General features: G+C 43.7%; 1 protein-coding gene across 4 annotated transcripts in view; it reads left to right on the top strand.

Moving 5' to 3' along the window:
* Window positions 1-8,077, top strand: part of LOC311027615 (CCR4-NOT transcription complex subunit 3-like) — a 28,277-nt gene extending 20,200 nt beyond the window's left edge. For 2 of the 4 annotated variants that reach the window (XM_084031709.1, XM_084031708.1), the window contains exons 15-19: window positions 330-426; window positions 762-963; window positions 2,068-2,200; window positions 2,455-2,580; window positions 4,469-8,077. In XM_084031709.1, the coding sequence (XP_083887835.1) occupies window positions 330-426; window positions 762-963; window positions 2,068-2,200; window positions 2,455-2,580; window positions 4,469-4,567 (657 nt within the window). In that variant the 3' untranslated portion in view covers window positions 4,568-8,077. Of the gene's footprint in view, window positions 1-329; window positions 427-737; window positions 964-2,067; window positions 2,201-2,454; window positions 2,581-4,468 lie in introns of all 4 variants that reach the window. The other 2 variants (XM_084031707.1, XM_084031706.1) reach the window with 1 other exon arrangement.
* Window positions 8,078-12,061: the final 3,984 nt, after the last annotated feature.

Below are 12,061 nucleotides of genomic sequence, written 5' to 3'. Positions count from 1 at the left end.
ACACATTGTATTAAAAACGATACATTTTTGGAGGCAAATCCACTTCCCAGTATGAACACTTGATCAGCCCTTATTTAAATCATTAGGCACTACAAGTTTCCTTCCTCCATTCATGTGAATGAGTCCGAGAACGAGGCTGTTGAAGTTCATATTACATGAAAGCATCTCTGAGGGGAGGGGACAAGAGTCAGCAATCAAAATTGCAGCCCAAGTGATTTCTGTGACAACTTATTGCCGGTGCGAGTTCCTCCGTGAGGCAGGTACGATAACTGTGCACACACTCCAGTGAAGTCTGTTTGGCCATGAGTCTCCTTGTCTTCCCTCATCAGCCCCAGGAGCCTCTAAGCAGCCTGAAGTCCATGGCCGAGCGAGCAGCTCTCAGCTCAGGGATGGAGGGAGACTTGCCCTCCCTGCACCTCACCCCAGGTAACACACACACACACACACACACACACACACATGTACCTTAATAAAAGGAGATAGAGGGTTGCCACAGAGCAAAAATAGAAAGGCTGTAGTTTAATGGAACAAAATGTCATCTCACCTCCCACTCTCAGCCTCCTCTGAAGAAAAACTGCTGATGATATCAGCCCTGACTCAACTTCTCTCTCTTTGTCTCTCTGACTTCAAATCCTGAATCCCCCCTCCCCCCTGCACCACCTCCCTGACTCCCCTACATCCTCAATTTCCTCCGCCATCACCCTTTCTCTGTTGCCTCTTTGTCCTCTGACTTTAAGACCCTGTCTCCCGTCTCTCTTCAGACATCTTCCCAAGCAGCACTACGGCCCCCTCGGGCCCCCCGTCGGCACCTCAGCTCTCACTGTCAGAGGTCAGCATCCCCCCGTCGTTGGGGGTCTGCCCACTGGGGCCGGTTCCCCTGTCCAAAGACCAGCTCTACCAACAGGCCATGGAGGAGGCGGCGTGGACGCACATGCCCCACCCATCCGACTCCGAGAGGATCAGGTGCAGTGAAATATTTACAGTTCGCATTTTCCCACCACACAGATAATAGTAGTAATAATGTCAGATGACCTTTCAATGGGTTATATTTATTATTATATATGTATTTGTCTCCTCCACATCATTCCAAATCATTAATAATATCGGTTAATATATTGACACCGGACGGATTTTACTCCTTAATAACGGAATCCCCTTTTATACCAACATGAAATAATTTGGGAACAGATTATTCTGGTCGTGTATCCACAGTGCAGTGAGCCCACGCAGGTACAATTGACATTTACATCCAAACACTCAAACCCTCTCGTCCCACAATACCTGCTGTTTTTCACAGCCAGAGGAGAGCGACACACACTCACACTTCTTCTTCTGTGTTAATAACAAGAGCGATGTCGACAGTCAAGTGAAATAAAAATACGAGAGGAAAATCTGTGTTTTGCATGTTTTACACACACACACACACACACACACACACACACACACACACACACACACACACACAGGTTCGTCAGATACTTTAACTCGTTGGTTTCTCCTGCTCGTTAGTGGGACGGGATCATTAGCTGTGGTGCACACTGACCCGGCTAACGTCGTAACAGCCGAGCGGAAACAGAAAAGGACAAACTGGGTTTGTCACCGATCTAAAAATACATGGTTTGGTTGGAAAAGTGCATCTGGCCAGAGTGAGTTTTCCTACTTCAGCTCCCATCAGGAAGCAAATCCGTCAGTCCATCCGACTAATGGATCGGTTAATTGGTCCCCAAACGTTCATCAGAGTCATCAATATGTCTGTCCGATATTTAATGAGTGTGTTGCTTTGGATCAGCAAATGAGGCCATTTTACTTCAGATTGGAGGCAGCGTGTTGATTTGTAGTATTTGTTTTAGTACCGGAAGTTTTCTATTTTAATAATTTTTGGCTTCAATCTATTTTCCAGTTTGTATCAGGGTCGATGTCATTCATTAACGATGCACATATTTAAAAATCAGTCTCAGTGTCACTAATTAGACCCCGTTTATATCCTTATCAACACAGTCAATAAGTAAAGGCTCTCACCTGAACCAGCTCTGTGCCACTAACCTTCCCTCCGTGTGGATTTTACAGGCAGTACTTGATGAGGAACCCGTGCCCCACCCTGCCTTTCCACCACCAGGTGCCACCGCCTCACTCCGACACCGTAGAGTTTTACCAGAGGCTTTCCACGGAAACCCTCTTCTTCATCTTTTACTACCTGGAGGTAGGCCGTCCGATTCAGTGTCTGAATCTTGACATCAAAATACACACGTTTTACTTGTTCTGATGATAAATGTTGATCATCTTCTGAAATCTGCTGCAGTGATCAAAGTGATTTGATGATCACAGAATGATGCAGAGCTTGTAAACTCATTGGATGTGTAAAAGATCTTGCATTTCGTTAAATCCTCATCCGGAACCAAAGCTGTATTTTCTGCACACGTTCCTGCTAATTAGTTTCCTCTTTCATCTCTGCAGGGCACCAAGGCCCAGTATCTGGCAGCCAAAGCCCTGAAGAAGCAGTCATGGAGGTTCCACACAAAGTACATGATGTGGTTTCAGAGGCACGAAGAACCCAAGACCATCACGGATGAGTTTGAGCAGGTCAGCTTCACATTCAAGCGATTACAGGGTCATTTATTATATCAAAATGCGGCTGTATTGGTGCACAAGAAAAACAAGACAAAATCTGAAATCAATACAAACATGCATCCCTGTAGTGCATTAAAAAAATGTATTTGCATCAGGATGAATGCAAACAAAGACGATGCTCTCGGCAGATAACAAGACCGGCATCATGACATTAATGCCCTCTGTCCTGCGGTCCGCCCATCGAGTTCAGCATGATCCGGGACCCACGATAGAACCAGGTCCAAGATGTGGTTCAATCAGACCTCAAGTTGCTGGGTCAGCCTGTCTTATTTTCCTGTGAACACGTGTCAGACAGCCAGGAGCATGCTGGGTACTTGGATTCTAGCTGGGTTAGCTTAGCTTCCACCTCGGCTCTCCCCCTGGGGCAGGTCTGGCTGGGTGATCACCCATGGGGGATGATTGTCTCAACGTCGGTAGCACTGAATCCAACCCCTTCTCCTTCTCCGGTGTTGATGCCATAATGATCCAGTAATGAACGCATAAAGACAGCAAATTTAGACAAAAATGTGGGGAAATTGATGGGAGTGACATATTCATGTACTGCTGTTGCCGTAGAGTTCTTACTTTACACAAATCACACTCGAAACCAAACCATACTGCAGCATTTTAGTTATCTGAATGAAGCTTATCTCCGAGGCAGCTGTCGGCTGTCATCCAACGTCTGTCTGTTCATTCTGAAAATCCCATCGTAGTCTCTGAAAATGTGAATAGAAGTCTGAAGGCTCATCGATGCTGAAAACCGGAACAGAATATTACGCCTCTGAGACGCCAACGGAGGTCGTCACAGAGCCGCATCAGAGACGACGTGATACGCGTGCTATCTAAACGCTCCGAGGACCCGAGGAGGAAAAGACGTGACGTAGTGAAGACGCGTTACCAGGGCGATACGCCACCGGTGATTTTAACAAGCTCAGAGCAGAGATCAGAAGAAGATAAAACGCCGGTAGTTGATCACACGATGCCGCCGTTATACGCATCGACATGTTTATGATGCAGCAACTCTGCATGTTGAAGAGTCATGTAAATATGAGAGGCGAGCAAAAGTTTAATGCATTGAGCTAATCAGATTTCCAACGCTCATTGAATACGTCACTCGGCCGACAAGTCCACAGACCAGACCGCGGACACCCATGGGACGTCTCACTCGTTCCTCAAAGCTGTCTAAACGCCGCAAACAAAGTTCTATCTAAACGCTTCCGTTCGCGGCATATTGGACTCGCCTTTCCGCCATTACGGCAGAATCGTCTGTCTAAAAGGGGCTAAGGATGGAAGTATGCAGAATTGAAACCAGTGATCATCTGAAACCTTGGAAACAAGCTGCATGATCAGGAAACATGTCAAATATAACCCATGATTCATAGTTAAAGATCTTACATGATTTTAAATCTGCTTATACAAAGAAACGACACCCCAAAAATGTTTTGCTTGTCAAGTTACGGCACAAGGATCATGTTTTACATTTAATATAAAGTTTAGAGCTGCGATACATTTTTAAGATTAGCAAAGTGACGGTTGTAAAATAACCAAATGAAAATGAATCACCACAGATGAGAAGGTACATTTTCACTCAGTATGAAAAGGAAAAAAAAGTGGCTGTATATTCTCTGCAGAGGCTGCTGGTGAGTTATTACACGGCTGAATCATTAACCATTTCAAAGCTCATTTTTTGTGCCCCAGCTCACAATCTCATGAATGTTTCCCTGCTTCTTACACAATTGCATGCTGGGAGTGGCTCAGAACGGATGCATTTGTCCACATTTGAGACCTTTTTCCCAGAGACGGTTTCATTCTCAGGTCATCCTGTTGTCTCTGAATAACGCTGTTTAACATTCTTCTACAGGGAACGTACATTTACTTTGACTATGAGAAATGGGGCCAGCGGAAGAAGGAGGGCTTCACGTTTGAGTACCGGTACCTTGAAGACCGAGACCTCCAGTGACCTGCAGCGAGACAGCAAGACGAGCGGACGACTGAGGAAGTGAGAGAGGGACGGATGAAGAACAAACGAATGAAGAAGGGTGCTCCGCCCGCTGACATTCCCGGTGTTGACCTCGACTCGTTGGGGAGATGTTCGGGTTCGAGGGCAGCGAGCGGGTTCACCTTCCAACCCCACCTCATCCCTACTCTTCCTCCTCCCTTTCCTCCTCCTCCTCTTCTCCACCCCTCAATCATCAGGCCTTTTATGTCCATCTTTTTCTGAACTGGAACTCTCTTTAAAACAACAAGACTCTTGTTTGTTTTGGCAGAAAGACACATAAAAAAAATCACAGCTAATAATCAGACTTTCGTGTGCTTTTCCCGTCTGTGTAATCTTCTTATGTTGGCTTTAAAAAAAAAGTTTCCGTTTATTAACCCTTAAGAACCAAAGATCGTTGGTTAATCACACAGTCGGGCTCTCTAAACAGACGTGATCCAGGTCATGATCCAGCAGCAGGGCAGGATTCAGCTCTTAGTTTTGTAAATCTGGTGAGAATAAGGAGGTCAGAGGGGTTGTGAACTGACTCGAGATCAGCCATGGGAACTTAACGAACCGTAAGAACCTGTCACGTTCTAAGATCTGCCTCGTGTTTCCACTGGATTTTACAGACCAGAACGCTTTGAAAGTCCTTTCCACTTTATTAGCTACACTGAGTTAACGCTCCAAAAAGTATTCCATTCGGTGACTTTAGAAAGGTCTGTATCCTTAAATTAGAAGAGCGCCACCTGCAGTCGGAGGCCGTGACCAGCTTACAACCAGATCTCTAAGTGCCGTTCAGGCTCGCTCTCAACAGTCGTTTTTTTTTTCTGTTCAATAAAGTTTCTTTCTGGTAGTAAGTAAAGCTTGGGTTAAAACGTGACTGGGAAATGTAGTTCAACTGTTAATGGAGGCAAAAAAAATCCCTGAACCCATAACGTTCCGAAACACATTTCTGTGTTACAAACACATTCCTTCCCTCTTGAACTTAAGTTGGGTTTAGTCCCGCCTCCTGAGCAGTGTTGAAACTTGGCTTCAGGAACTCGCCTCCCAAAGCGGTGACAGCGAGCACAATGGAAACAAAAGCAGAGTCTCTGACGCCGGCTACACCTTCGGTTCCGGTCGTTAAGTTCCTGTAAGTGTTGTTGTCTTAAGTTTCACCTCTAAAAAAGAATGAAGAGATTTTATGTGATACTTGGGTCAAAAACACGTCAAGCTTTCGCTCTGACGTCCCTGTTGGCTGGTTAATGTGGATTTCTGGTAGGAATTGGTAGCTAAACGATGTTCTCCTGCCTTCCTGTTGCTTCTACAACAAGGGCTTGTTGAGCTCTGTCGCCTCAACACTGGTGCGCCTTTACGACCTGAACCAGTTCAACCAGTAAACCTGCCAACGCAACTAAACGCCACTGCCAGCCAAGTGCGGGTAAACGTTGGTTGCAGGCGTTGCCACAAACCTCTCTCGGATGCTCACGTCGCGTGGATCCTCCAGCTCCTCCCATCGAGCCGCGGTGTGTCGGTAGTAACGACCTTTCACCTGGTGGACACGTGTGATGTCACAGCACTTTCAGAGGAAAACAAGTCCGAATTACTTAACTTAAATTCTGCATTTGGCCATCGTTCACTAGTCTCCGTGGGTCTTTTCTATTGAAGGGTCAGCTCACCCAAGTTACATCAAAAAGAAACGTTTCTCATTTTCCTACAATGGGAATTATGTCATGCATATAGTTTTGGTTTGATTTGCCCGTGTTTTGAGGTGTTTCGGAGATTTCTGCCTCGACTCCCAACAGAATGGAAGCCATTTTGGGAAAATACAATTAATAGATTTATTTCGTGTGAGGTAGATTAGAAGATCAATGCCACTCTGTCTCCAGCCAGCAGCCAGTTAGCTTAGCTTAGCCTAAAGCCTGGAAACGGAAGGCTAGCCTGGCGCTGTCCAGAGGTCAGTAATGAACACGTTTTCCGTTGTTTGTTTCCATCCAGTGTAAAAACAAGCGCGTGAGGTTTTACGAGGGGTTATGTGACATTTGTTTTTCTTGTAAAACGCATAACTCCCTGTAAAGACACAAGTAATTGTTATTTTTACACTCTGTAAACAAACATGATTTCCTCAGTTTCCAGTCTTTGTCGCCGTATCGATCTTCTCCTCTACCTCTCGACAAGAATGCAAATAAACACTTTTCCCAGAATGCTTCCATTACACTTTGTTAATCAAATGTTCAAGATTACATCTCATCAGATATACCTTAGCTAACAGTCCTTGTATCTCAAACCTGGACAAATCCCAGCAGAACTGTGTGCATGACTCGATCCGACTAGAAGTGAGAAATCTGTCATTGTTTGTTTTGGTGAACTGATGGTTTATCACGAAAAGCTCCGGCAGTGAGCGTTGTGAGCGTTGTGGGTGTTGGATGCTACCAGCAGCTGGATGGACATTTAGTGAGTCTCCCACCAGCCTCCCTCACCCCCTCCCTCCTCTTCTTTCCGTGCTGAAGAGCACAAACTGAGCAACACCAGCACTGCTGCCCACATCTCCTCTGTCCTCCAGCTCTCTGCTTCACGTTTCCACACTGAAGGGTTCCAATGGGCACAAAATAAACAATAAACACACCGCCAACAAGTCATTTTCTTTTCCACATCCTGAACTCTGCTGCCAACACACAGCAGCATTTTTTCCTCCCTCTCCATATTGTGACGTTTTTTAATCACCCAAACATGTTTGATTCCCTCTATTCACGCCAGGTAGATATTTCCTTTATTTCTCAGGAAGTATTTGATAGATCATTTTACGAGGAAATGTATCCGCCAGCAGCTCCCGTCACCACAGCACAACAACAACTAAATCAACTTCCCCCAAAAGATTCGCACCAAATTGAAAAAAATGATAATAATTTGTGAAACTCGCTCTCTTGACCGACCGGTGGCCCTTTCCATTTCACCAAAAAGCTTATTTTTTTTGTTTTGTTGAAAAATGCAAATATTATCCTCCAATGTTTGGAGCTGCACCTGGAAGAGAGACCATCTTTATATTTTGCGTTTGTTGGCTTAATTGTATTATTTTTTCAGAGGTGGGGAACGCATTTTAAAACCCAGAGGAGATTATGGACCCCTGTTCTCTTATTTAAAAGGAGCAGTAACTTCTCAAAAGGAGTGTTGGGTGTTTTTATAGCCAGACGGAAGGACAGACAGTCAAACGGACAACTCGACACTTATTCACTCAACTGACGGTCCTGCTTTTAACTTTTGTTTACTTTTTTTGGGATGAGAGATAAATCTGAAATGTGAAACTCTCGCTGCCCCTTTGACGTGTTGTATAGACTCATTCAAACCTCTCCTTTGTTTTTTTGTTTTGTTTTTGTTGTTGTTGTTGTTGTTGTTGTCGTCAGACAGCATGGAATAATGACACTTGCGAAGTGGCGCTGAAAAAGTAAATAATGACATAACCATGAATAAAGGATTGTAAAATATTAATAAAAGAAGTACTTTTCAGAAAAATTGCACTCGTGTGGTGGTTTGTGATGATGTTCAGGTATGTGAATTTGTTGAAATTCTCATTACATCCCAGCAGCAATCAATACATCAAATCCTCTCAAAATAAAATAAAGGTGAAACAATCTGGATCTCTGGTTGTTGTAGGATTACAATAAACCGAATGAAATGATTGGACGGGCTAACTTCCTGTCTAACTAGCTTGGTTTCTAGAGATTTCTAAAACGTTTAGTGACACTAAATTCTCCCAAAAGTCACAATGGTGATATGTTCTGCCTCATCAATAATGAGTAAAACCAATGTTTTAAAAGTCAGGAAGTACGTCACACATGCGGGTACCGACAGTGTGCGCAGCAGGAATGAGTTAGCATTTTTCCACTTCCTGTTCTGTCGCTTTGAGGACGATGGGTGGTTTTAATTGGTTTTTGGTTTGATGTCTGAAATAAAGTACGGTTAACAAGAGCTTGAGAGATTTTCATGATTTGTTCAACAAAATAAAAAAAACCCTGTCGTGAATTATGAAGCTTTTCGGTGTTTCATAAAAGGCGGTTGCTAACAAGCTGGAATGAGTGCAACGTCTTCACTGGTTCCGCCTTCAGCTTAGTGGCGGTGACGTGACGTCGTGTCACCGTGGTGGAGTTCGTTAACGTCAGCTTTTCACGCTAATGCGGAACAGAAAGCGTGAGTATCGTAAACGTTTGTACGATCGTTTTGGGGGGAGTGGCTTTGGTTGGAGTGCTGAAGGGTTCAGGCTGTCAGCTAGCAGACTTCTTGCTAGATTCGGGGACTTTAGGGGACTGGCTGCCTTCATATGAAAAGAGTTGGCCTCACTGGGCTTCTTCTAACAAAGCGGTTCTTATCGTGACCTTCATCACAGGAGACGCACAACTTTAAAGGTTCCCTGTGCTACTTCTGCCGCTGAAACGCTGCACCTGTCACTTCACTGGAGAAGTGAGAGCGCTCCGCTGTACCTTTCACACCGTAAGTGCGACTGCATTACCCGGAGCTGTATGGAACACTGCAGCTTTAATGAGGCTCCGGTGGGAGGATGTGGGCTCGTATGTTCGCAGGTTCTCACAGGAGCTGCGTCGAGGTGCTTTTATTCGCTCGTCAGCTCGTTTCTGCAGCCGATGCCTGTCGCCGGAGGTTGATCATAACGAAGTTATATTTGGAGAAACTTTACTGCTGAAAATGTGACATTAAAACATAATATCATAAAATATTTACGCATCCAATACAGTATAACGTAGGCACAATCAGTTCCCATTGTACATTCAACATTATTAAAACATGCAGTACAGTAAAGTACATTAGAAATACTTTTACTAAATCCTTTTACCAAACTTTGACTTCAAGCCACCATATTTCAAGATCACATAAAAGTTGTACAACTTTAGTTTCATCTTGCAGGCAGGAAACATGGAACAACCACAGACTTGATAGAATACATAATATACTGTATGTAGTAACTCATACAGCAAAAACATATCACAAACATATTTCTGACATAAAAACATATAACAGTCCAAAATGTAAAAAAAAAAAGAAAAGCGGCAAATCCTCATGTTTGAGAAGCTGGAAACTCCGGGTTATTTTTGCCTTGAAAAATGATTCAAATGATTAATTGATTATCAAAATATTGTCTGATTCCTTTTCTGTCTAATTGATGCATTGATGTTGGGCGTCGGCTTGAGATGGCGAATTAAGGACGACTAAAGGAGGAAACGCTGCTTAATTTCATGAATTAATAATAATAATGCTTCAACCCTTTAATTTAGCATTTTAGGCAGCATATAAATACTTAATATCATAAAGGTTTTACATCACACTATAATATATAGTGGGATATAAGTGTTAATTCATTTAGGTAACATCCATAAATGGAAGCTGATAAATGAATCAAAAGACAGTGAAAAGCAGTAGAAAAACATACCATAATACTACATTATAGTGTGTTTTAAACATTTATTAAATGTTAAATTAAACTGCTTATAAATTATACAAAAAAATTATAATATGAATCATCATAATAAATGTATACGTTTCAATACCATCTTGAAAAAAAATATTAAAGTGATAATAATTCTTCCTCTTCTTCAATGACAATGTACAACATCCGGTACCATGTTGAAACAAGATGTGACTCTTTCTCTCAAGTATTTTCTTTTTTTTTTTTACCCAGAAAACATTGCAGCTTCCTCTGTTGTCCAGGAAGCGTCTTCTTCGCAGCTACCAGGAGTTAACTGTGTTGCTAAAGGGCACCTTGGTGGCATGCTGCCCCCCCGCCCCCCCGTCCCTGCCCTCACCACTGGGCCTCCACCGCCCCACTTCCTCCTCACACTGCTTTAATGTGCCTCAGCGACCCTTGTTTACTCCTCACACACATTTAAACCGTGACATATGGAGATGTTGCCGCCATATGGTCGTGTTTTGCTGCAGAGACTCTGGCTCGCTTTCTTTTTCTTGGATGACTGGCTGCATGTACGCCACATAATAACACGACTTACCCCAGGTCAACGCTTGCAGATGTTTTTATTTTGGAGGGGGAGCTATCGTGTGTTTGTGTGTGTGTGTGTGTGTGTGTGTGTGTGTGTGTGTGTGTGTGTAAAGCATAGGTGCACTGCCCTTGCAATGCATGCTCTTGTCATGAAGCAGTACAAAGGTCCAAAAACACTGGATCCTACACATAATTCCCATAATGCAACCAGTAACATAATATGTTATATTTTTATTAGACCCTCCCTGTCTGGCAAATGCCCACATCTTCCAGTTTGAAACTCATACAAAAAAAAGAGCCTGAGCAGAGATAACCATGGTGACATCACTATTACATCATCAGGGTTATTTTCAGCCTGTAGCTTTGTCACGCCCCTCGCCGACTAATATCGACCATTTAGTGGGCGTGAGATGACGTTGTATGAAAACACAGGACTTTCAACAAGGAGACCGGTGTTTGTGTTCCAAAGTGTGGTTGAGTTCTTTGAAGTGACCTTAGTGATGGTTGTGACATGCTTTACGTACTTGTGTTACCTTGTCTGTGTTTTACGTAGTAAACACACGTATTTTAAGTTCGCAACATTCACCGCATCGTAATTTGCCCACATAGCACATCCTGCGATGCGACTTTGCGCCTGTGCACATCGCAAACTTGATGCAGACACAATAAATGGTGCATCCCGAGTCTGATGACAGATCTGGACTTCCATCTCCGTGCCCATTGTTTACGCTCTGATTAGCAACTTGAGGAACGGTTGAGCGCCGACGTGCACGACCGGTAATGTTTCACATTTTGCCACTTAAAAGCAGAGTTTAAACCAATAAAATGTCATCGTCAGATGACAGACTGTTTACCTGCATTCAACCAAAGCCTGCTCGCACGTGATTGGCCAATGGTACTCTTACAGACAGAAACCAGAACACTTCTGATACCAAAATGTTGTCCCTCTAGATTCTGCAGTTGAATGTAATGCCTCCTGTTAATTAGTGCTAATGTGGCTGACGCTGAACAACTAGAAATGCCTTCACTCATAAACATTTAAGTTGATTTGCTGTTCTTGAGGGAAATGTATCCTGTAAAAGCAACAAACTTCCACGATGCTGATGAGGAAAACAAAACAGCATTTCGGTTTTTCACATTTGACATTTTTGGAGATTCAGAGTTTTCAGTGGATGTGTGTGTGTGTGTGTGTGTGTGTGTGTGTGTGTGTGTGTGTGTGTGTGTGTGTGTGTGTGTGTGTGTGGTCCATGTGTTTGCTCATGTGTATGAGTGACGCACTCTCTGCTGGCCAGAGGACACTTTGACTCATCCCTGTCTGTTGACTGTACTGAGGTCTGGCAGGTCCACCGCTGTCCCCCCACACCCCCTCCATCCTGCGCCACAGGAAGTGAGATAAAGGCTGAATATAATGAGGAAAAAACAAATACCTCATGTTCTTTCTCCTTCTCTTTAAAAAACACGACGTAGAGCGTGCTGTATGTGAATAATTCACTCTT

Source organism: Eutrigla gurnardus (assembly GCF_963514095.1).
Source record: "Eutrigla gurnardus genome assembly, chromosome: 17".
Lineage (NCBI taxonomy): Eukaryota > Metazoa > Chordata > Actinopteri > Perciformes > Triglidae > Eutrigla > Eutrigla gurnardus.
The sequence above is the reverse complement of the archived record's forward strand: the minus strand, read 5'-3'. Positions and strand labels throughout refer to the sequence as shown.